Genomic DNA, 26,340 nt, shown 5'->3' with positions numbered 1-26,340 from the left:
TAGCCAAGTCCGTAAGCTACGATCCAAAGAAGTTCCTTTAGTTAAAGTTCTGTGGCAAAACCACTCAAGTAGTGAAGCCACTTGGGAGACTGAATCTGAGATGCGAATCAAATATCCTCATTTATTCGATGTTTCAGGTTAGTATCTTGTAACTTAAATTCGGGGACCGAATTTTCTTTAGGGTAGAAGAATGTAATAACCTTAATTTTGGCCAAGCTATAAGTATATACATATAATTATTGATTAGTATATATATAATTGTTTAGCCTTCTTTTATAACCTAAGTACTTTTACCTAGAATACCCTCAACCACTTAAAAAAAAATACTCCATCTTTTACCTAAATAAAACCCGCAGCCGCAAACCCTCTCCATGCCAATTAGAAATAATACAAAAAAACTTTTATATCTTCTTCTTCTCCCTTAAGATTTCGATCAGCGACTGGACTGATTTTTATCAATAACTGTGCATGTTTTTATCAATTAAAAAATAAGTTTCTCATATCCTTTAATTTTGTTTGTCTTATATGAACTCCTTTTTTTTTTTTACAATATGAACTTCCACTTTCTTTCCTTCTTGCACCAACATTCACAATAGTTATATTATATTAAATTCTTAGGAGAAATTACTTATATTAACTATTATTTAAAGTATGTGATGCTTTGTTTTTTTTGGTGGATCTCTACATTTGTTTTCTACCTATGTCAACATTAATATTATTTTAAAATGAATATAAAGTTATGAGTTATGGTTTTGAAATCCTTCATTTTTATTTTGTGTTGATGTAAAACAATTATATTTTCAACAGGTTTACAATTTTATACTGCATATTATATATTCATATTTTAAAAGGGAGTTGTGCAGTAATGGTGTTCAATTTTAATAAATCGTTTTTTTCAAATTGTTAGCAGTAGTTAAACTTATTCATGTGGGTTAGAATTCTTAATTAGTTAGTTGTGAAGGTGTAATTACCTCTCCCTTAGATGTTAATTATTCCCATTAGCTTAGACTTAATTGATTCAGTTAATTCATTATGTCTCTTTTCTTGAACCAATAGGAAATTCTGACAATCCGCAAATTGACTGAGTCGAACTTTTAGTGCGCTCGCGTCTGCTTGAATATCCAGGTGAGTGGTAATGATAGTATACGACACTGTTTAATTGAAATATCAGACTTTAAACTGTTTATCAAAAATTGACATATGATTATATGTTTCCTTTTATAAAAGCATAGATTTCGAACCTTCTGTTTACAAAATATCCTTAGTATTAGAGCGTATATTCTGGGAACAGGCCTTTATATTGATTTGTTTTATTATCAAGTACAATGAATTTATTAAAATCTGGTTTGATATGATTTGTAGTTTCTGATACGCGATTTATCGCAGTTATTACATTTGTTTTAGAAATCTGATAATTCGTTCAATCAGTTATGATTTTCTGATTTATATATGTATACTATATGTTTTCAAACTGGTACAAGTGCTCAGTATATCTGTATCTGTTATCTGGCCTCTCACCGATCTTCATAACATTAGGTCCTTGCATTTGTCTTTGAGTTAGGTTGTCAGTTGTCAGTTTGTTGTCAGTTGTGTCAGCATTAGAATCATGCATAAGATCGGTGAATGCGATTATCTATTATCTGTATTTGTTATTGGCAGCGCTTACTATTTATCTGGCCCTGGTGGTGTGCAGTATCACCACTCTGTTACACTGTACCATGTGTTTTAAAGCTTTTGTCTTATTTTCTGATTATTCTAATATCTGATATTTTGAAAGGCTTCAGTATTATTTTTGACAATTGTTTACCAGTACTTTGATTTGATTATCTAATATTGACCATTTTGTTTAACTGATTTTGAATACTATATTTGAAACTATATTTGTCATAATTTAAAAGTATCAGCATGTCTGCCTGTTCCTTTCTGCTGTGTGCTATAGCTACTGCTCACTGAGGTTTTCGCTCGTATAGACGAAAATCTCATACCACGTTGAATATATTTTTTTCAGATTAAGGTCCATGTTCGTGAGGTAACCCTTGGATTGATATTGAAGGAGACTGCCTAATGATTTAGCTTTATATTATTTTTTGAAGACTTTTGACTATTGAGATTTGACTTGAATAGTTTGATTCTTTTAAGGTTTATTGATGTAATTGAGATGACTTTGATATTCTGTTAGTAAATTTTGGAATTTCTATTAGTTCAGAATTAAGGCTAGCATAGATTAAAATTAACTTAATTTATGCGCCGGTCATGGCCTGGGTTGGGTCCTGACATATATCAAGTTCAACTCCAAGGGCAAAGTCCATAAAACCCTATGTACTTTCACGTTTTGTCAAATAGGTACTTGTGGAAAAAAAAATTTATCCAAAAGGGGACTAAAGGTTTTTTTTACGATAAAGAGATTATTGAGGTTTTTGCTATGCTAAAAACAAGGACCTTAAAATTAAAATTCAGGATAACAATCTCAAAATAAAAAATTTAAAGACTTGATTATATTCTAAGCAACTTTAAAGGTCATTAAGTTATTTGATGAGAAGAGAGAAAGTAGATATTTAGAGAGAGAAAGCTCTAAAAATAATAGTTTTGGAAAATAAATTTTTTGATTCTATAGTAAATGTGATACTAAATAATCCAATCAAACAATCCAATGATCAATACAAAAAGTACATTAATCTTTAATTTGTATAATTTTAATCCTAATAATTAATCTAAAATACCGGCGACAATGCACGGTGGAGGCAATGGCAGACTGAAATTGAGGGAAAGTTTCGTGTGACTAGAATGTGGGGGTCACATTACATGAATAATCATAATAAATCTACAACCACTAAATTAAATAACCAATCAAATAAATAATCATGATAAATCATTAAGTTGGGACAAAAAAATCAAATCAAATCCTGAATTTATCAATTCCAACCCTAATTAATCAAATTTAAACAAACAAAATTATTAATTATAAATATAAAATCAATTTGTCAATAAATTAAATCCATAACCACTAAATTAAATTAAATCATCAAATAAACAATCATACTAAATCATTAAATTGGAAAAAAATCAAATCAAATCCTAAATTTATCTATGTCAACCTTAATTAAACCAATTTTCAATCAATAAAAATTATCAACACTCAACTACATTAAACAATCAAATGATCTCTAAAAACAAAACAATCAAATGATCAAATTAATCAACCCTAATAATTAATCTAAATACTAGGTCAAATAAAAAAAAATTAAAACTAACCAAAAGGGAGGGGCGCAAGTTTTGTGCGAAACGGATTGGACTTTTTAGTGGATTACATCTCCGCTCAATTAATTAACGACTAAACGATTTCATAACCGTTCCGTAGGCTTTTCTTAACTACCTGACAGGGACAACCAATTCACATGGCATAAAGCAATTGAGGTCTATACTCTAATTGTTTTATGTTTGGCCTACCAAGGACCAAACAACGTCGTTTGACCCTTAGTAAATTATACCGACATTGTTTTAGTTTATCTGGGAGTGTTATTTTGCAACCATTATTGTTTTCCCACGAACAAGGGGTGCTGAGACACCTTCAGCCTCCTATGTCTCTACCCGTGATTCCAAGTCTTGTATAGCCTGTTCGGGACGTTTGATATTCGTTGAGGCTATACAGTCCAAGCTTGAGAGCAAGGTCAATGAAATTGATAAAGATTTGAGTTGACCTGGCTAGCTGATGGTTCAAATGGACCATGTGGTGTATATTATACTATATAGTAGACTTTACTTAATTAATTGAGTAAACATTAACATAACATAGGCTAGTAAACTGGACTTGGTTTTTCAAATTCCAAAACAGGGGCACGACGTATGCCAGAATATATATTTTGTAACTTCCACATCATGTTTAATTAATTAAGTTTACAATTCTCAATACCTTTCACTATAAAAACTCCTGAATTCTTGTGTAACTCATTCAGACAGCATTGAACTCAATTGCCTACTGTAACTGTTACACAACAAAATGAAGGTTAGTCATCTTCATTTAATTTATTACAACATGTAGATAAACAAATGAATTAATTATATTAAAATTGTGCAGCAAAAGATAGCGATAAAATTCGGGGCATACAACGAGAAATGCCGGAGAAAAGCGTTGCAGATAGCGTCCGTGACAGAAGGAGTGACGTCGGTGGCGTTAGAAGGGGGAGATAAAGATAAGTTGGTTGTGATTGGAGAGAGTGTGGACGCAGCATGTTTAACAAAGAAATTAAGAAAGAAACTCGATTGTGTAGTGTTAGTCACGGTAGAAGAGGTGAAGCCGAAAAAGCCTGATCCTGTTCTTGTTCCTGTGTCTTATTGTCAAGGTCTTCCTCGTTGTGAATTCGTTGGTTTGGCTTATGATCCTCCGAATTCGTCTCCTTGTGCTGTCATGTGATCCATGTTCCACATAATCTGATTATTCGGTTTGAGACATCCATTAAGTGAACCTTTTGCCATTTAAAGTTTGATGCGTGCAGTAAGGTCTTAATCTCTAACTTAAGCAACTAACCTCAATTATTATATAATCGTCTAGTTAACCAGTTGCTAAAAATTGAAATATCTACAAATGTTCAGTACTATAAATTTTATGTTTCGGATATCTAAATTTGAATGTGAAGGATATGCTCAGTATTGCACATTTGCTAGCTACAACTTAAAGGTATAATTTATAGGTGTGAATTCGTTTAAGATATCCATTGAGATGAATTAAGCTTCACAGTTTGTGACACTTTATGCATATGCCAAATTTTATTGCATTTAGTATTTACTAAGATTGCATTATAACAAGGCTTAATATATCTGGGGTCCCTAAACTCTATTAATTGCATCATTTAGCCCCATAAACTAATTAAAGTTCCGAAGTGACCCTAAACATTATAAAAATTTGTAACAACTAACAACACAAATTTATAATATAACATTTGTCAAATAGATGACTGTCAATTCCAATTTGATCAATAGTAACACAAGAATATTCAGTTAATGATATCAGCGAGTTTTGTATTTTGTTTTAAGGAAATCATTAGGAAGCTGCTGTAATTTCAACATCAGCAGTCAAAATTAAACAACTAGTGTTTAATTTCATAGGGATGTACTTCATTGGTCTTCATTGACCCATGGCAAATATAATTTATTTTTATTTTTTAGGCCTAATATACAAATAACCCCCTGAACTTGTTCAAATGTTGCAATTGTCCCCTCCAACTTTCAATTGTAACAACTTATCCTTAAACTTGTCTAATTGTAAGACATAACCCCAAATTGGGAATTTTTTTACCCCGTACTTCAAGCAACCCTAAAAACGTTTCCCCGGATTCGTATCACGCCAAATATCTGATTATCACACTCCACGAGCGTTGCAGCTTTTGTATTTTACGTATTTCTTCAATTGCAATCCATGTCAGCAATTTCGGGTTATGTTTTACAATTGGACAAGTTTGAAGGGCTATCTTTTACAATTGGACAAGTTTGAGGGGTAAGTTGTTACAATTGAAAGTTCGAAGGGAGAATTTGCAACATTTTGACAAATTCAGGGGGGTATTTGTGTATTAGACCTATTTTTTATATATATAATACATTACATTTTGATTTAATCCATACGCATTAATTTATTTTTACAATATATACCCTTATTAAGTTGTCTTTATATAACTTGGAATAGACATTGTTCAAAACGAAAGCTGCCTCGATCGCCTAGGCGCTTGAAATTGAAAATTCGTCCCGATTTTCTCTGATTAGCCCCTTTAGGCGCTTTTTTGGCTCCTAACCAGTTTTTAGCCATTTGAGCTCCACCTAGACCGTCTTGACGCCGCCTAGGGGCCACTTGTTAAAATATTGATGTTTGCATATCTTTTCAAATATATGTGTTTTTCTATATTAAATAATTTTATACTATTGTTTTTAGATAGTATAATACATATTAATTGAATTTATATAATAATTTATTGATTAACAAATAAAAAAATAAAAAAAATATAAATCAATCTTCGACTAATCCCCCATTAATTTTGAGGACCATGTCCGTCCGATTAACGTCTAACGTTTTTTACAACCTTAGAAATAGATAAAAAAAAAAAAAAAATTATTAGTAAATGTAATTAATATAAGAATAATAAAAAAAATTTAGTCAAAATAGTAAATTAATTAATTATATTTTTAAATTATGGTGCATTCTCCAAAAACGCCATCTATTTGGAAACAAAGGGAGTAGCCGTTAGAAAAAAGTGGACATTAACTGCAGCACCCAGAAGATTACAATCAGAACGGAACAATAAAAAGATTCCAGCTACTTAAAGATGATGAATCCATATCAGGCCCTGAGAAAATTTAAACTTGATTACTAAGAAAAGCTGAAATTATCTCAATAAAATACAATGTTTCTTAGGAAATAAAGAACATGACAGATCAGTATTTAATCTGACACCTTGTCAAGCTTCATAATCCAAGACACCATAGCTACTCTACATTAATCATAAACACAGAAATAACCGAATATTAAGGTTCAAATTCCTAATCAAACATAATCACTGTTATCAGAAACGATTGAAGATTCTGATTCAATTCAGCTCTATTCGAGCTGAATCCATATGGCGAATCAAAATTATAACAGAATCGGATGTGAAGCGTTAGAATCGGTGATGAATTAGCCGAATTGGTCGAGTTGGATGATTCCCCCGATTCAGGAAATGTGCTAAAAAAATTGTGATAAAATACTGCAGTAGATTTCAAATTGTAGTTCAGGTAAACTAGAAGTCTCTAATGAAGGAAGAAAATAAATTAGTAGAAAAGAACCGATTAAAAATTAAAAAAATAAGAAAACAATTCATTATATCTTTAACAAATCAAAACACATTAACATATATGACTTTCCAATTTCAAATCAATCCGCAGTTCCCATCTCATCCCATTCAGAAAATGTCTTTGGCACTTTGCTTTGTCGTGGAGCAACAACAGATGATCAAAATCAAATTATCTTCATCAACATTCATCAAAAACTTGAATAACACCAACTACTAAGCTCACTCTCCTCTAGTCGGCTTATTATTATCAAGTTATCAACTCAAACTAGTTTCATTCCATCATTATCAAGTTGACGACAAGGCAAGAAAACAGAGTCAGAAACTCAAACTTTCCATTCCACTAAGTTATTAAACAAAGTCCGATTTGTGAATTAGTTTTATTAGGATTGCATTTGCACTAGATTTAAAATTTAAATACTTGGATGATACGATATTTTTTTGACATTAAAATTGCATTTCTAGACTAATATTTGATAATATTTTAAATTAAGCATGATAAATAGTTTATTTTTCGTAATATAATGAATTTCAAATGAATCTTACGATTCTATTCACGAGTTCGTGTTGACAAAATGAGGATTTCGATTCACGAGTCGAATTTTGACAACTATGAACATAATCATTTAAAAGGCATAAATTAATGTCACATTCTAATCAAAGTCGCCATCAAAGTTCAAGCACAGATATGTAAAAATCTCTGGCTGTGTTTTCAGCTCAAACAACCATATATAATTCTTTAAATTCTTTAAATTGTATTCAAGATGAACTCAATAACAATGTGTTTGATATACATAAGCAGAATTGATTACAAAGTTTCAAATTGTATAACCACTAACATTAGTTTCCAAAACCCTAGAATTGAATTTAAAAAAAAAAAAAAAAGAGATTGAAAGAATAGTACCTTTAGTTAATCAAGTGAAGATCAATGAAGACTGTAAATAACTAGGAAACACCATCAACAGAAGAAGGTGGAACACCATGATGAACTTGATTTCCCAAATCAGGCGGTATGATTTCAGCTTCCAAGAAGCGGCTCAGATGCTTATCACTCAAGTTTTCCTGTTGAGAATATAAAAACAAATTAGAGGAATTGAAAATCATCCAGTTGATTTGAAGAAAACACAGATGAAGAGAAAGAAAATTACAGAAAGGCAAGCTCTGTATTTTTGCCACTCAGAAACGCATCCCTCTTTGTCCCACTCACCCTTCAAAAATTTGTCCGTATACCACCTACACAAATTAAATTTTAGAAAGTCAGGGATAAAACAAAAAATTAGGGTTTTCAGAAAGTTCACTATGTTGTTCAAAATTTAATTAATTAGAACTTGAATGAGAAGAGAGAGCGACCTGTTGAAGCAATCGTAGTAGGCAGTTTTGAATTGAGCACAAGGCGATGGAGACGAGGATGAGGAAGATGAAGATGGGGATTTCTTCTCATGCTTAGTAAATCCCATCACGCATTCTCATTTATTGACTATGCAGTCAATGCGTGTGCCGGCGAACGACGAGGTTTCCGGAAAAATGGAACAGGGGGGGAGTTGGGGCAGTGATTAGGGAACGGAAAGGAAAGCCCTTGAATGATCAAAGATTTCGAGGAAAAAAGGGACTGAATTCAGAGAGAACGAGAATAAAAAGAGAAAGGGATGAGGGAGGCGGCAGCAGAAATGGCCAGAGAAAGTGCAGGTGATGGACTGCCGGAGGAGGGGTTTTGATTTGAGGTTTCCAGTTTGTAGGTTTCTAGACAGGTGTTTTTTTTTTTTTTTTAAAACCAAAATGATAAAAAAAAAATAAAAAAAATAAAGAAACGGAAAATGAAAAATATATGAAAGAAAAAAAAATAAATAAAAATGACATTTTAACAAGGTTGTCAAACCGGGACCGGTCCGGCCGGTCCAACCCGGTTCGACCAGAACCGATCACAATTTCAGACCGGAGGTGGTCCGGTTGTTAAATCCTTAAAAACTGTTCAAACCCGTTCGAACCGGCCGGTTCAACCATGAACCGATTGACCTAGTGCCGGTTAAGCGGTTTGGTAGAAAGTGGTAGAAAGTGATGTTAATGGTACTCCGAGGACCCCTATTTCTGATTCATCTACAGATTTAGGGTCTTCTATTTTATCTGAAGCGGCGAGGCCTGAGATCCAGGTCCGCCGGGCCCAATGATTTGCCTTAGCTGGAACTGCCGGGGTCTAGGCAACCCTAGGGCAGTTCGTTCACTCGGGGATATTCTGAAGTCGAATAAGCCTGATTTAGTCTTTCTCATGGAGACTTTGGTTACGAAGGGTTCCATTGATAGTTTGTCTCGTAAGTTTAAGTTTGAAGGATCATTTTCTGTAAATTGTAGTGGTCGTAGTGGAGGTTTGGCATTATGTTAGAAGAAAAATGGTTCTATCTCGATATCCTCTTATTCTGATCACCACATCGAGGCCCAGATTCATGATGAGGAGCATGGAGATTGGAGATTCATCGGCTTTTATGGCTATGCGAATAGGAACCAGCACCATCTTTCTTGGCATCTTCTTCAACAGTTATGCTCTAATTCTATCCTGCCTATTGTGTTCTTGGGAGATTTTAACTGTATACTTGCACAGTCTGAAAAGGTCGGGGGCGGACTTATCCGCAGGCTCTTATGGATAGGTTTAAAGAAATGGTCGTTACAAATGACCTCACTGATCTAGTCCTGCAGGGAGGAGAGTTCACATGGGAGCGAAGTCAGGGAACTGCTTTTTGGATTCGGGAAAAACTGGATCGTGCATTGGCATCCGCAGTATAGTGCTCCCGCTTTCAAGGCTATCGTTTGTCAATGATATCAACGGCTTATTCTGATCACTTCCCTCTCCTTCTTAAAACTGAATATAAATCAATTCCTATCAGACGTCAGCGTTTTAAATTCGAGAGGGAGTGGTTTGCTTGATAGTCGATTTTTGGAGTTTGTGCGGTCTGAATGGATGAGTCGTAGTGGTGTTAATCTGGATACAAAATTGGCAGCTTGTGCCAGTAGTATGGAGCAGTGGGGAAGACAGTACAGAGCTCGGTTTAGTAGACGGATAGCGGGCTGTAAACGCACTATTCACAGGTTGATGGACAGAACTGATCCGTCATTAGTAAAGGAGTTTTTTTAGGCAAAGCGGCAGCTGAACATTCTATTAGAAGCTGAATCTGTCCATTGGCAACAAAGGGCGAAAACCTTCTGGTTACGTAATGGTGATCAAAATTCAAGTTTCTCCCATGCCTCCGTCCGTGCCAGAAAAGAACAAAATTCAATTCATCGCCTCCGTAATACTGCAGGTATTTATACTTCTGATGAGGTTGGGCTAAAAAATATAGTCTTTGATTATTTTGATTCTTTATTTGCTCCTTCTTCTGTCTCCTCTTTTGGGATTGTCGATGTGGTTCCGAATGGGGTTACTGATGTAATGAATAATGGCTTGATATCTCCTTTCACTTATGAGGAATTCAAAGTTGCTATTTTTCAAATGCATCCTGACAAGTCTCCGGGTCCGGATGGATTAAGCCCTGGGTTTTTTCAATTTTTTTGGGCTGATATTGGTATGGAGGTGTTTCAGGCTTGCTCAGGCTATCTATCTCGTTTTGAATTTCCAGCAAATCTCAATGATACTATTGTGGTGCTAATTCCTAAGGTTAATCAACCTGAGTATATGAAGGACTTAAGGCCAATCTCCTTATGCAATGTGTTATACAAGCTTATTGCAAAGGTCTTAGCAAACCGATTAAAATTGGTGTTGCCTGCTGTGGTCAGTGAGTACCAATCTACTTTTGTCCCTGGAAGGGCTATTACTGACAATATTATGATTGCTTTTGAGGCTATTCATCATATGAAAAGAAAGAATAGAGGTTCATTGGGAGAGGTTGCTCTGAAACTGGATATTAGCAAGGCCTATGATAAGGTGGATTGGGGTTTCTTGCAGGCTGTCCTCAAACAGATGGGTTTTCATAAAAAATAGATACGGTGGATGATGTTGTGTGTCACTACTATGGAATACTCAATTTCTGTCAATCAACAGCTGGTGGGGCCAATTACCCCTGGACGTGGGCTAAGGCAAGGGGACCCACTCTGTCAAACCCGACCCAAAATAAGATCAGATAAGACGGTGAGACATTACCACTGACTTATTATATAAACTAGTAGCAATATCTCTCAAATAAGAAGTAAAATCAAAGCAAAAACCAAATTCTGGTTTAAAGCTAAAATGACCAACATATGTCATTTCCAGTATAACTTTTTCATACGGAGTCCGATTAAGACGATTCAAAAACCCCTGGAAACGTAAGATAAAAATAAAGAACTTTCATTTAGGACTCCATGACAGATTCGGCCTATATCTGGTCGAAAAATGCATCACAAGGTTCAGGTACGAATCTGATTTTCCAGCATCACCTAAATAGACAAGTTATGACTTACTCATAACCCATATCACACTACTCCACAAATTCTCATCTTCAGCTAATTTTATATATATATATATATATATATATATATGTAGACAATACATATCAAACAAAATGACACTACCAAAAACAAGTTATACAAGTGTCCTTATACTATCCACATATATGTACATGAACAAAATGGATGCAATACCCTAGAGACGACTTTCACCTCGTAGCTGTAACCGAACCTCGCCCTAGGATCGAGTACCCCTCTCGGTACCTTGCACTTCTTCGCCTAAACAAAACATTAAAAACATTTGGAAAACATGAGACAAAAATCTCAATAAGAAACTATCAGCTATAAAAATCAACTTTACTTAACATAACTACATATATATACATTTATAAAGGATTTAATCAAAACCTTGTAAAATATACTCAAAACTAAATTTCATAATAGAATCAAGGTATTAAACCAAAAACCAAAAATATATAATCATGTATCCATTCTTGAGTTCATCCCCTTATAATTCAAATCACAATTCACAACATATACGAGACGTCTCTTAACAGTGCCTATCCCATATGGTCTTACCCAACACTTCTCTGCCATACCCAATAGGTCTTCAGACTGTGTACACAGGCCATATTTCTCACTAAATATGGTCTTTAAAATTAAATCCACCATACCGGACTACTCTCAATGGATACCAAACATTTAATTCCATATATATATAGATTGAAACCAAAAACATATATGTATATATGTATATACTTCACTTGATCATAATCAAGTTCACAAGTGTTCAATTCTCCAAAATATCAATCCTTGATCAAATAAAATTTTCAAAATTAATCAACCAATGAAACCTCAAATCAATATAACCCAGTAAAATTTGTAATTCACATTTAAACATAGTCAATAGTTCATTTGAACTATAATTTCACAATAAAAGCAAGATTGTGAAAAACCTCAATTTTACAAAATTTCGGCATAACCCTAAAATATCAATTTCTGGAAATTCTTTGATTATATATATATCTATATACATAAAACTCAAAATATAGTTGATAGTTACTTACCTTAGCTATGAATTGAAGAAAATACACCTGTTCAATTCTCCGTTGAATTAGTCTAAGACGTTTCCCCTCCAAACACTTCCGAAATTCAGAAACTCTTCGATTAGGATTTAGATCTATGACTAAGGATGCTATAGTTTAAGTTTCAAGTGATTTGGACGGTCGAATCTCCGTAAATCAAAGAAACGGTGGAGAAACGGTCGAAGAACGGCGAAGAACGATGAAAATACAAAAGAAAAGAAAGAAAGAAAAGAAAGATAGTGATGGTCGAATAAGCTCTGGAACATTTGAGATATAAATCTCAAATTTGGCAAATATCCCTTTTGGTCCTCCATCTTTATATAATCTTTTAATCATTACCCTAAACTTTTAATTTACACCTAAACTCATCGAATTAATTCCAAATTTTTCCTATAATACCAAATAAAATTCACATACCCAATAATTATAATATATAATATATATTAATATCTAGGTATAAATTCTAGAAATTTAGACACGGACGTGACACACTCTCCCCATATCTTTTCATTCTTTGTACTGAAGTTTTATCTCGACTGATTCAGAAGGCTGAAATTGATGGTCTTATTCATGGATGTAGATTTGCTAGAGGTGCTCCGGCTGTATCTCATCTGTTTTTTGCGGATGATAGTTTCATTTTCTTCAAAGCAGATAAGGGGGAAATGTGAGCAGATATCCTTAATCCTCCAAAACTATGAATCAGCGTCTGGACAGGCGGTAAATCATAAAAAATCTGGAATTTTCTTCTCTCCCAATGTCTCGGTAGACATGAAATCGGTTCTAAGCAGTTTATTACAGATATATGCACCACTTGATACTGGAAGGTATTTAGGCTTGCCGTCTCTGGTTGGTAGGTCAAAAATAGCTATCTTCAGTTTCTTAAAAGATAGGCTAAAGAGGAGGTTGAGTAATTGGAGTCTTCGCTTTCTGTCTTCCGCTGGGAAGGAAATTCTCCTTAAGACGGTTGCACAAGCTTTGCCAACCTTTTGTATGAGTGTCTTTCTTCTTTCCAAAGCCATTTGCAATGAATTACAGAAATTGATGAACTCATTCTGGTGGGGTTCGAAGGCAGGAGGCAGGCATCGTATCCATTGGTTTGAGTGGTCCCGGCTTTGTACGAGGAAATCGGAAGGTGGGCTTGGATTTAGGGAATTGCAGAATTTCAATCTAGCTTTATTGGGAAAGCAGGGCTGGAAGCTTCTAACCGAACCACACACTTTGGTAAGCAGAATTATAAAAGCTAACTATTTCCCTACGGAATCTTTCCTATCCTCTAGACTGGGCAATAATCCTAGTTATGTTTGGGGGAGTGTGTGGCGTTCGATTAGAATTCTTAAACTAGGGATCAGATGGAGTGTTGGTGATGGTCGTTCAATCTCAATTTGGCGAGACCATTGGCTAAAAGAGAATGAGGATTTCTGTGTGAGATCGTCGGTACAGTCAGGGTACGCTAATGCAGTGGTGGCTGATCTGTTTATCCCTGGGACACATTTTTGGGGTCGAGGTAAACTTGCTAGACTTTTCTTACCTTCTGAGGCTACTGAAATTGGAAGCAGAATTATACCATTTAGACTAGTGGCTGATAAACAGATTTGGCACTTCACGAGATCTGGTATTTATTCTAGTAAATCCGGATATAGAGTTATTTCGGATAATCGCTTGGCTGGTTCTGTTGACAGTTTGGGGTGGAGGAGGTTATGGGAGGCGGAGCTGCCACCAAAAATTAAATCCTTTTTATGGAAGATTGGTACCCGGTGCCTTCCTACCCGGTATCGTATTTCTGCGCGCCGGATTCCCATACTAATTCAGTGTCCGTTCTGTCAGTCGGATGTTGAGAATGAATATCATTTGTTTGTGAATTGTATTTTGGCCCAGGAATGTTGGTTAATTATTTGTGTGGATTCTGCAATTTTTGATCAGGAATTGTTCAGTCAGTCTTTGTTGCATATATTTGCTAATTCTGATATAGAATTGCGTGTCAAAGTCGGGCTTACACTGTGGTCAATTTGGTCTCAGCGTAATGCGTTGGTTTGGAGTTCGAAGTTTAACCTCCCTGGACCTGCTATTGCAGCTGCGGGTTTCTTTGTAGATGAATGGCGCCTTCAGCAGAAACAGGTCCGGCGTCCTACTGGTTTAGAATGCAGCAGCAGCAGATCGGGGCTAGTTCCTTGGCAGAGGCCTCCCTCGGGTTGGATTAAATGCAATTTAGACGGGGCTGTTTTTAACGAGCAGCAGATTTCCGGTTCGGGTGCGATTTTACGAAGTAGCGATGGTTCACTCATGGCATTGCATAGCGAGCAGCACCCCTATACTGCTGAATCGCGACTTGTTGAAGCAATTTCTTTGCGGACTGCTATCCATTGGGTAATATCGTTGAACTGTATTAGTGTGATATTTGAATGTGATGCCAAAGAAGTTGTTGATAGCATTAAAGCTGGAAAAGAAGATTGGTCTGAATTTGGAGGTATTATTTCTGATTGTAGACATCTCCTTGTTGATCGAAATGATTTCGTTTCATTTGTTCCGCGTGTAGCGAATGGGGCTACTCATGTTATAACACGTCATTCCCGTTCCAATGCTCACGTTTTCAATTCTTTTACCGCCCCTAGTTGGTTAGGTGGTGCGCTTTGTATTGACTTGGGTTCGGTTCAGTAATATATCTATTCGTGTTTGCTTCAAAAAAAAAGAATAAATAATAATGTTATAACTTAAATAATTAAAATATGATTTAGTATTATTTTTTTCAATTTAGATAAATATCATTAAAAAATTATTATATTTTCGGGTTAAAAAAATTATTATATTTTCTCAATATTAATACAGTTTAATTAGCATTTGATTTTAAATATATACAAATAAATTTTAAAAATCTAATAAATTTAAATTTAAGTTGAATTATAAAATACGGTGCCTTCTATGGTTACTTTGTTTATCCTATTAGCATATTTACATGTTAGTTATTAATAAAAAATAATCACTGTTAATTTTAAAAATATATATTTTCTTTAATTTTTATATTTATTTGTCATGTTAAATTTATTAATTTGATATCATGTTTTGATACTAAATAAATGTTATTATATTAGTATAATTTTTATGAATATAGTTGATATTATACTATGTTATAAGATTAAATATGAATAAAAAATATCATTTGCACATGATTTTTGAATATCGGTTGAACCCTGGTTGGATCCCGGTTAAACCTCAAACTCTTGACCCTTTGTCTTTTCCGATTGTTTGACGAGTCCGGTTTTGACAACCATGCATTTTAATGAGCATGAATCATTAAAATTGGTGATTTCAAAATGTTTTCAAATGTGTTTTATCGGATCCAATTTGAATTTATTGTATTTCCTCCATTAAAAATGTGCCTAGATTCATAAGATAAGTCACAAAATTTGAAACATATCCGTATTGAATGTCTTTACAAGTTGTTGGTTAAATAAATTCGACAAGAAAGTTTTTCGAGTATGTATGCAACTCATTTTCTATAATCGCGTTATGTAATATGACACAAGCTTATCGTGGAGTTTTTTCTATATCAAATTCATATTGGTGCACGAACAATTCCAAAAACAAACTTGAAGTACCGTGAAAGCTCGTTCAACATATTTTCGTGCACACTCATGCCTTTGTTTGTAATAGATTCACTAAGGATTTTGGGCATGTGGAAAGCTTTTGATAAATACAGCAAATTCATGACATAGATCATCTGTTAGGTAGTATCACATGTTGTATGTGGTATTGTTAACACTGAATTGAACTTCAGAAGTTGTTTCTCGTAAATTGTCTTAGAACAAATTCAATATGCTCAACATATTAAGGTCGCTTTTCAACCATGTGATACTGAAATACGTACATCATATCCAAAGATCTATTAAGCGGCTTCTTCAAGCACAATCCTCGGATGCACATAATCTCCTCGGCTGTATATCCCTTTCTATGCAACTGGACAATTCTTCCACGCCTAGTGCATGCAATCAAGACTTCCAAGTATCTCAGAAAACTCATAGCTTTCCTCATGCATCAGCATCATTGGGCCTCTTCATATACACCTCGATAACAGCACGAATTTTTTTTCCACACACTCTGAGGTTGTGCACTAACTAATTCTGATGTATTCATCAATAACATCAGTAGGAGATCCATAGGCAAGAATACGAATAACCGTTGTGCATTTTTAAAGTGGGCAGAAATCCCTTCCTTTTTGAAACACCAACTCTTTATTGGAAATGTGTTGTGTGATTCCCCAGGTCATACATTATTCGTTGAAAAAAATTCTACTCATCTAGAACAGTATGTGAAACACATGCTCTAGATAAACTGGTCCAGCTAAAAAGTAGTCGATGTACAAACATTATGCACCGTCTTCACAATCACGATTCGCGTAATTTCTCCGTCGAGGTGTTGATGGTTGGCTTGCTTGTTATTTTGCATGTTGAAGGAATTGATCTCTATTTGTTCATCGTCTCGCATATCTTGGATTATTCTTTCTATTCTTCGAATTTCCACACTACTATCAGATGACATTTTAGTTTGAGATTGAGTGGTTCTTATGCTTATAAATATTGTAAGAATGTTATGCTTGTGAATATTGTGAAGTTACTACGAAGAAACAATTGATATATATGTGGTCCGTTTGTTTTACCTGTTATTTGATGTTTGTTGTTACGGTTTGCTGTTTGTTGTTTACTATTGGAAAAGACTATTTTTCCAAAAAGCAGAGATTCCCTTCTTTTATAAAAAAAACTACTTTTCAGCTATAAAAGACAAACAAGAAGCGTCTAACCAAACACCTAAAACTCTCACTTTTAAACTGAAAATGCAAGCATGATGAGAACAAGTAGCAACCAAACACCCCTATAGTTTCCAATTGTTAGCTTTCAACAGCTACTTTATGTAATTGAATAATATTAACGTTTTACAACCTGAAGATAACTCATGTTTCCGAGGTCGCCACAAATTTCAATACATAATAATGGCATATTGACTGTTTTTTCAAAAGAATCTTCAAAAGAATCCAAAAGGGTGAATTGTTTTATTTCAATAAGTGACATCTTAGATCTATAAAATGAAAACATTTTCATAACTCTTTACTCCACAATCAATTCAAACATTTACTTTCAACTAAACTTTCTTATATCAATGACTGCATTTCAACTGAAGATGAAAGTTTCCCTAAATTTCCTTCTAAATGGAGCGTAGTCTCAACCCTCAATCAGTCTGCTTACACTGATAAGATGTTTTTGTTGAAACACCTTTCCACATGATTTTGATTTGACAAAATTATTTAAGTTAATCCCATGATTAAACAATTAAATTTAAGTGCTTTGATTTAATTGTACTAATGTGTTTGTTCAATGTTGAGTAAGTTAACTAACGAGAACAGGAACTGAGAGTCTATAAAAGAAAGACAGAACAAAGTCAGCATAGGCAAGTCACACAGCAGAAGCTGAGTGGAATGCAACTCAGCTTTGCTAAAGAAATGTCTTCTTCAGAAAAGCTTGAAGGCGAAGCCGCTGAGTCAAGCTGAGTAATAATCAAGTCAGCGTTAAGGTTCCGTCAACTTGGAAGACAAGGTCTGACAAATATCTGGAACAAATCAGAAGCCTCGAAAATCTGTTTTAAGGACCTTTTCGAGATGCATGGACCATCTGACTTTTGGCTAGAAGACAAACCTGGCTAGAAGACAAACCTGGCGCAAAAAGACAAACCTGGCACCTGTCCAAGACAGAAGACAGGATTGGCCTGCAGCTCTGGAAGCTGACCACGTGATGACGAAGAAGACCGTTTTTCCCACAACGGCTATGTCAGAATTCAAATCATTGAAGCAGCAAGATTACTATAAAAAGGTCGAATCATCACTTGGATTAAACACATACAACACACAAGATACAGACAGAAAAAGCAAAATCTTCATTGAGTGAAAATCCAAAATAGAAGTTGTCTGAAAAGAAAAAGCAAACTCTTACACCAAACTCCAATCATTGTGTAAAAATCTAGAGTGATTTTATTCATCTAAAGTGTTCTTCATTTAGTGAGAACAATTCTTGTATCATTTGTAAAAGGTTAGAAGACTGAAGCTGAGTACTCGGTTATAGTACTCAGTGGTAGAGAGAAGCTGAGTACTCGGTTATAGTATTCAGTGGTAGATAGGATTGAGTAGACGAATAGAGGACGGTACTCTTGCATACTCAGTTGCTATTGTAAAGGGTTTGTGCTCTACCTTTAAAGAGCCCAGTAGAGGATTGAAAAAGTTCGGAAGGATTCCGGGGACTAGACGTAGGTGGAGAGGCCGAACCAGGATAAGTCTGCTGAGTAACTTCTAACCCTCTCTCTTGATATATATATGTATGTATGTGTTGCTTGCTTAAAAATACTCAGTAAATAATCTGTACAAGCTAAAGCTGAGTAATCTGAGTGCTGAGTTAGAAACTAACTTAAGTGTTACTTCCCAACTTACAATTGAAACAGCTCTAGTCAGTATCTGATTAAAGCTGTCTCACACCACACTCAGTCTTGCTGACCTGAAACTAAGTTAAACTATCAAACATTCAATTAAGCCAGCTTTATCAAGCGAAAAAGTTATATTAGTTCCTAACCCCCCCTAAAACTAATCATATTACGTTACACGGGACCAACAGTTTTCTTATCAATATGATGTTCATTCTCATGGAGATACATATGTTAGTCCAGCAGAGTTTCATCTGGGAACTCCATTTATATTTTGTTTGAAGCTTCTGTCGGATGACCATTTTCCAATCTAATCATTTCACATATTTTGTTTTAAGTTTCTACCATATGATCATTTTCTAGTCTAATCATTTCACATATTTTGTTTTAAGCTTCTACCATATGATCATTTCCCAGTCTAATCATTTCACATGTTATAGTTTTTATGTTACATGCATTACATTACATTCGAATTTTCTTTGCATTAATGATGTAATGGTTTCATTAGGAGTCAGATTCTTACAAATGGTTTATGCCTATTGATGCATGGAAAGAAATGTTCATCAAATTGTTGTGTGAAAAAAATGAAGTAATTCATTGCATTGCGAGTCCCAAAAAGAAAATCACTTCATCTTCTTTCTAAATAATCACAAGCCGAGCAATTAGATACAATGAAGTTTCATTATTTTCGGACTTCTCAAAGTTTCTACAAATTAATATCAATATATTTTTTCAATTTTCTACAAATTAATATCAATATATTTTTTCAATTTTCTACAAATTAATATCAATATATTTTTTCAATTTTATTATGTAACCACTTTTACTTATATTTAATAGTAATAATAAAATTTTGAGTTATGAATTTGCATTATAATATAATGTGTGGACATTATAAAATAAGAAAAATTAGAAGCGATTTTAATGTTAATCTTAGTCATGTATTGTTGAAAATCAGCAAAGACCGGTTTGACTATCACATCGAAACTTAGAGTTACTAACACAATTACAAAAAAATCCGGCAGTTAAATAACAGTGAAGCCAGTATTTTCAAATTTTTTGTAACATTACATGGCTAAAATTGATCTTGTTTGAAAACGTTATAGTTAAATTTGCACAATTTCATACGTTAAGGCTAAATGTGCACTTCTCTTGATAAATACGTTAAAAGTTAAATTTGGTCTTTCATCTCAACCATATTTATTAAAATCGGAGAGAGTAACTGCCAAATTCCAAAATTCAATAAATATGAGAAGGAAGAGCTCCTAATTACTCCAATAAGTGCATACTAAAGTTCCGCTTAGCTTGCTTGTTGTTTATTGTTTGTTGTTGCTTTTGTAAAAAGCCATGAAAAGGTAAACAGGAGGTTGAAAAGTAGTAAACAAACACCCCTAAATAGGGTCCCAAGTAAGGTGTTGGGCACTCATTCGTCTCAACGATCTAGCCATCTGCTCATCCGTAACGCGCAACCGAGCCATTCTGTTCTGCATATTCTGGAACAAAGTTACATCAACTGCTTCAGATATTATACTATGCAGCTCTGGATCTTCAGCAAAATTCACTAGAGCCTCAACAGCGTTCCTTTTCCTCCTCCAACTCATCATTATGCAATAACTCAACCAGAATGGGAACTGCCCCAGCATCAGCAAGTGCTACACGGTCTGCCTCATTATAACTTAACTGAGCAATTGCCCCTGAAACATTCCTTCCAATATCCCTATTTGCATCTCTCAAAAGCTCAACCAGACCTGGAATCGCGCCTGAGTTTCTAACAACTGAAATTGAGTGCTTGTAACCAGACAAATCCCAGAAAACATCAGAAGCTGCAGCTTTCGCTTCACCATCGCCTTCTCTTAGGATCCTTACCAAATGTTCAGCAATAGCAAGTGCATTCTCTTCCACAACAGCTAATATACAAAATGCATCTTCTGCAATCTCCTTACCGAACGGATCAGATCCTTGAAGAAGTTGTGCATATAAAGGTATAGCCCCAGCTTCAGCAACGGGCCTAATGAAATCGACATGAGCTGAAACCACACCTAGAGAATTCCCCGCGACAAGTTTTGCTGCACAATCCCCGTCTCTAAGTAACTCGACAAGAACTGGAATCGCTCCCAATGCGACAAGCATAGACCGAGCACGCGCGTTAACACTGAGCAATCCTATTGCTTGAGAAGCTCTCTCTCTTGATTTCATACTACCAGACCTAACTGCCTCAACTAGAAACCTAAGCCCTCCTAATCTAGGAAGAACCCTTCTGATTTCACTCAACAATGCTAATGCACTCAAAATTTCCAACAAGTAAAGCCTGTTCCTTTCCAGGCAAGAGTTTAACATACCTAAAATAATCTCCAACCCACCACTCCTAGCTATCATAGAACGACTCCCATTATCGAAATTGACAAGAACCCTAATTAATTTTATCAAAACTCTGTGAAAACCGTTGTTGGTTCGCGGCAACAAGGTTAATACAGAATTTAGGGCACCAGATTGAGCAATCTCTGCTGCCAACAAGCTTTCACCTTTATAAGCAATACGCTTCAAACAAGATGCAGCAGCTTCTTGAATGGGGTGAATTGAATCGATTGAATTGGTACAGAGAAGAAGATTGGCAAGTATTGGTATGGTTTTAACAAGTATATGATTTGGTGCTTGTTTCGAGAGATGGATTAAACTAATTACAGCATTTAATCGCGTAGCCTCAGTTCCTGAGGCAATTGCTGTTTCGAATCGAATTAATGCCTCTTCCCAATCTCCAATTTGACCGCTATTTAAATGGTTCATCGTAGTAAAAGTAATGCGGAAAAACAACAGAAACAGATTCAATAGGGGGAGAACAATTGAATGATACCTATTCCCGAAGAGGTGGTGTACGGTGCAGAAACTGGAAATTGGAAATGGAAGAGGAAATCGAAATCATTTATCTGCCTCTGAAATAAATAGTCAGTCCTGATTTCTTAAAGATTCTGATTCCAATTGATTCTGATGTTTGAACTAAACTCCCTTCAGAGAGTCTAAAATACCAAATGCAGTTGCACACTTCGGGGTGTTTGTTTACCTACTTTTCACCTCCTCATGTTTGCCTTTTTATTTTAAAAGGCAGAGTTTTAGGTGTTTGGTTAGACTTCTCCGGTTTGCCTTTTACAGTTGAAAAGCAGCATTAAGTGTTTGGTTAATGACCTCTTGTTTGCCTTTTACACCTGAAAATCAACCTTTTACAACAGAGAATCTCTGCTTTTTGGAAAAACAACATTTTCCAACAGCAACCAGTAAACAACAACAGCAAACAGTAGGTAAAACAAACGGGCCCTTTCATGTTGTCCGAGGGTGTAATTGCACTAATTATATTTTCTCCTTAAATATACCTACTCATTTGACATAGATTTTTAACATTTATGTTTATCCCCATACCTTGTGTATTTTACATCTGTCACTTCATGTTTATCCCCACAATAGTCAGATTGATAGATTATTTACAAGTGTCTCACTCCTTTAAATAAATTTATTAAAACGTCAAATCTAGTGGTTTTTTAAAAAAAAAAAAACTGTTTTTTTAATAAGTAACTAACTGAAAAGTTGACGAAAATAAAATTAAAGTTGTGACATTCTGATATTTTAAGATTTAAAATCGTATAATGATAAAATATATAAAAATGATTTTCATAAATGTAAATAAAAATTAAAATCTGTTTTTTTTATGTAATTTCCTCTTAAATCTATGACTTTTTGCTTTTCATTGATTGAGTTTCAAATTTTTCAATTTGAATACTTTAAGCTAATCAATTGTAAAATGGTGTAATTTTACCCCCTAACGTTTGTATCCAAGAGCAATTTTACCATTAACGTTGATAAATTGGGTCAATTTGATAAATAATTCATTAAACTGTCGTTTTAGCCATGAATCTTATCATCTACACTTCACACGCGTGTCATTTTATCAGTAACAAATCACAAACATATGTTGGGATGTGAAAAAAAATAATAAAAAAAAATAATGTCTTTTGTACGAATTAGACAAAAAAATTCACCGAATTTATAAATGTTAATCTTCAATTCTAGGGTTAAGGTGCAAAAATACCCCTAACGTTTTGGGTCAAGAGCAATTTTACCCCTAACGTCTAAAATGGTGCAATTTTACCCCTAACGTTTGTAACCAAGAGCAATTTTACCCCTAACGTTAATAATTTGGGTCAATTTCAGACATTATTATAGAACACATACATTTTTGTTCTTTATTTTGCACAAATTGCATATCAATTCATTCTAAAAAAAGGATTTCATGTTTTTTGTAATTTAATAATAGAATTGGAGATTAATATTTATAAATTCGGTGATTTTTTTGAATTTTTTTGTCTAATTCGTACAAAAGACATTATATTTTTTTATATTTTTTATATTTTTTTCACATCCCAACATATGTTTGTGATTTGTTACTGATAAAATGACACGCGTATGAAGTGTAGATGATAATATTCAAGGATGAGACGACAGTTTGATGAATTATTTATCAAATTGACCCAATTTATCAATGTTAGGGGTAAAATTGCTCTTGGGTACAAACGTTAGGGGTAAAATTGCACCATTTTAGACGTTAGGGGTAAAATCGCTCCTGACCCAAAACGTTAGGGGTATTTTTGCACCTTAACCCTCAATTCTATTATTAAATTACAAAAAACATGAAATCCTTTTTTTAGAATGAATTGATATGCAATTTGTGCAAAATAAAGAACAAAAATATATGTGTTCTATAATAATGTCTGAAATTGACCCAAATTATTAACGTTAGGGGTAAAATTGCTCTTGGTTAGAAAGGTTAGGGGTAAAATTGCACCATTTTAGATGTTAGGGGTAAAATTGCTCCTGACCCAAAACGTTAGGGGTATTTTTGCACCTTAACCCTTTTGTAAATTAGTTAGCTATACAAATATGGGGGAAATAAAACGATTTATCTAACGTGGTTTTTGACAATATGGATAAAATGTAAAAATACTCCTAACGTTTATTGTCAGGAGTAATTTTACTGCTAACGTCTAAAACAGTGAAATTTTACTCATAACAGTGGCAACTAAAAGCAACATTACCCCTAAAATTGGCAAGTTTGATCAGTTTAAGACATCATTATAAAACACAAATATTTTGTTCTTTATTATACGCTAATTGCATATCAGTTGGTTCTAAAAATAAAGATTTCATAATTTTTATAATTTAGTAATAGAGTTAGGTAAATTACATACGTGATGTACAACTTTTACCTGTTTTCACACTTTGGTGTACAACCAAAAAATTTTCACACTAAAATGTACAATCTTCTGGTGACCTTCCACTAAAGTATACATCAGGTAAAAATGACCAATCATCAATTTTTAACCCATATTTTAATGAAAATGAGACTCACCCATCTTCCTCAACCTTATATCTTCATTTTTATTTTCTCTCTCCTCAATTTTTATCTCATTTTCACTTTCTCTCTCTAACTCTCATCTCTCTCATTTTCATTTTCTCCCTCTAACTCTCATCTCTCTCTAATTCTCCATTTTCTCTCTTGGGGTAAAAACTGAATTAAATAATCTAAAAATGTACATCATCTTCATATTGGCGAATTCATCCATCATTTTAGGATTCAGGGTGTAAAAGATGGCAAATTCCATCCTAATCCATTCTTTTTTCTCAAATAAAAAAAACACAAAATACTAAAACATTTAACTAATTAAAAAACCATCTTTTCTAACACATTAGAAACACAAACAAAGCCCCAACCCCAATTCCAGAAATCAACCTATTACCAGCGGCAAAAGTACCAGCCGAGAGAATTAGTGCTCAAAACCATCACCATCCAATCATCTTCCGACCCGATGCCCGCACCCGTAAACTTCGAATCATTTACAAACTTAGCATACTGAGGTAATGAGTAAGGTTAGTGAGAACAAGAGTAGGGACTAATTTGGGTACACAGACAGGTAAAACGGCACCGTCTGTGGTATGGTTAACGTCGATTCCGCATTTATCGAGCAAGTCAGGGTACCGGATAACTGAACTGAGCTGCTACTTGAACACGGCTGGTCTTCTAATTTGTCGGGATTTCGTCGGCTAAACATGATGCTTTTTTGTTTTTGGTTAGGGACGAAGTGATGTTTTGTAGCTGTTTATTCCGTGAAGTACACTGTCTTATTTATCTGCATTTATTAAATAATATTATTATTGACCGAAGCTTCTGGGTGTAAAGGGAGAGAGAGAAATGGAGAATTAGAGAGAGAGAGAGGAGAGTTAGAGAGAGAAAGTGAAAATGAGATAAAAATGAAAGAGAGAGAAAATAAAGATAAGATATAAGGTTGAAGAAGGTAAATGGGTCCCATTTTCATTAAAATATGGATTAAAAATTGATGATTTGACATGTTGACTGGGTTGACCGGTCATTTTTACCTGGTGTACACTTTAGTGGGAGGTAACCAGAAAGTTGTATATTTTAGTGTGAAAAAATTTTGGTTGTACACCAAAGTGTGAAAATAGGTAAATGTTGTACACTACATATGTAATTTACCCTAATAGAGTTAGGAGATTAATATTTATAAATTCGACGAAATATTTGAATCTTTTGGTCCAACTCGTACAAAAGACAGTATATCTTTTAATTTTTTTTCACGTCTAATAATATGTTTATGATCAGTTATTAATGAATGCTAAAATGACGCACATCTAAAGTTTAGATGACAATATTCATAACCTAAAAGACAATTTGATGAATTATTTTTAAAATGGATTCAACTTGTCAACAAGCAAATTTGCTATTGACTGCTGTTAGGAACAAAATTGCATCATTTTATACTCAATTTTACTTTTAAATTACTAAATAAAATCAATTTATCTTTTATCAGTACAAAACGGTTTGCCACCATGGTAAAAATCCTTGCTCAATTCACCATATCTCAAGAAATTATACTGGCTAAACTTTCTACTACAACAGTAAACAACAACAACAACAACAAAGCTTTAGTCCCGAAATGATTCGGGGTCGGCTAACATGAACCATCATATAAAACCGTGAAATCAAGTCGTGTCAGCGACACAAATTCGCTCCCTCCACTCTGTCCTATCCACTACCATATTTTCCTCAATTCCCAGTAAACTCATATCAATCTCGATCACCCTCCTTCAAGTTTGCTTAGGTCTTCCCCTACCCCCTCACCACTACATCCCTTTGCCACTCTTCGGTTCTCCTAACCGGCGCATCAAGCGCTCTACGTCTCACATGGCCAAACCACCTTAGTCGGTTTTCTCTCATTTTATTCTCAATAGATGTAACCCCTACTTTTGTCCTAATTATTTCATTATTCACCCGATCCTTTCTCGTATGACCACACATCCATCTCAACATACGCATCTCCGCCACCGACATCTTATGGATGTGGCAGTGTTTCATAGTCCAACACTCCGTACCATATAACAATGCTGGTCTAATTGCCGTCCGGTAGAATTTTCCCTTCAATCTATTAGGCATGCCGGGGTCACAAAGGAAACCCGTAGCACTCTTCCACTTCGACCAACCAGCTTTAATCCTATGAGCAACATCTCCATCTACT

At 34.5% G+C, this 26,340-nt stretch overlaps 2 protein-coding genes across 5 annotated transcripts; both read right to left on the bottom strand.

The window, feature by feature from the left end:
* Window positions 1-6,030: 6,030 nt before the first annotated feature.
* On the bottom strand, window positions 6,031-8,573 carry LOC136220844 (uncharacterized protein At4g33100). Of its 4 annotated transcripts, none has more exons than XM_066008659.1 (4): window positions 8,163-8,573; window positions 7,961-8,045; window positions 7,717-7,874; window positions 6,031-6,332 (listed from the first exon to the last, which is right to left on the bottom strand). In XM_066008659.1, the coding sequence occupies exons 1-3, from the start codon at window positions 8,267-8,269 to the stop codon at window positions 7,758-7,760; spliced, it is 309 nt and encodes a 102-aa protein (XP_065864731.1). In that variant the 5' UTR covers window positions 8,270-8,573; the 3' UTR covers window positions 6,031-6,332; window positions 7,717-7,757. The 4 variants fall into 4 exon arrangements, with proteins under 4 accessions (XP_065864731.1, XP_065864734.1, XP_065864732.1 ...); XM_066008662.1 differs by having other exon boundaries at window positions 6,033-6,250; XM_066008660.1 differs by lacking the exon at window positions 6,031-6,332 and adding an exon at window positions 6,343-6,728.
* An 11,339-nt stretch (window positions 8,574-19,912) lies between these two features.
* LOC136219188 (vacuolar protein 8) lies at window positions 19,913-21,776 on the bottom strand. Its single transcript, XM_066006470.1, is given in 2 exon segments — window positions 19,913-20,350; window positions 20,352-21,776. Coding segments are annotated over 2 exon segments (1,392 nt in total). The 5' UTR covers window positions 21,548-21,776; the 3' UTR covers window positions 19,913-20,154.
* Between the last annotated feature and the right edge of the window lie 4,564 nt (window positions 21,777-26,340).

The sequence above is a fragment of the Euphorbia lathyris genome, chromosome 2, assembly GCF_963576675.1.
Source record: "Euphorbia lathyris chromosome 2, ddEupLath1.1, whole genome shotgun sequence".
NCBI classification, from domain to species: domain Eukaryota; kingdom Viridiplantae; phylum Streptophyta; class Magnoliopsida; order Malpighiales; family Euphorbiaceae; genus Euphorbia; species Euphorbia lathyris.
The sequence above is the reverse complement of the archived record's forward strand: the minus strand, read 5'-3'. Positions and strand labels throughout refer to the sequence as shown.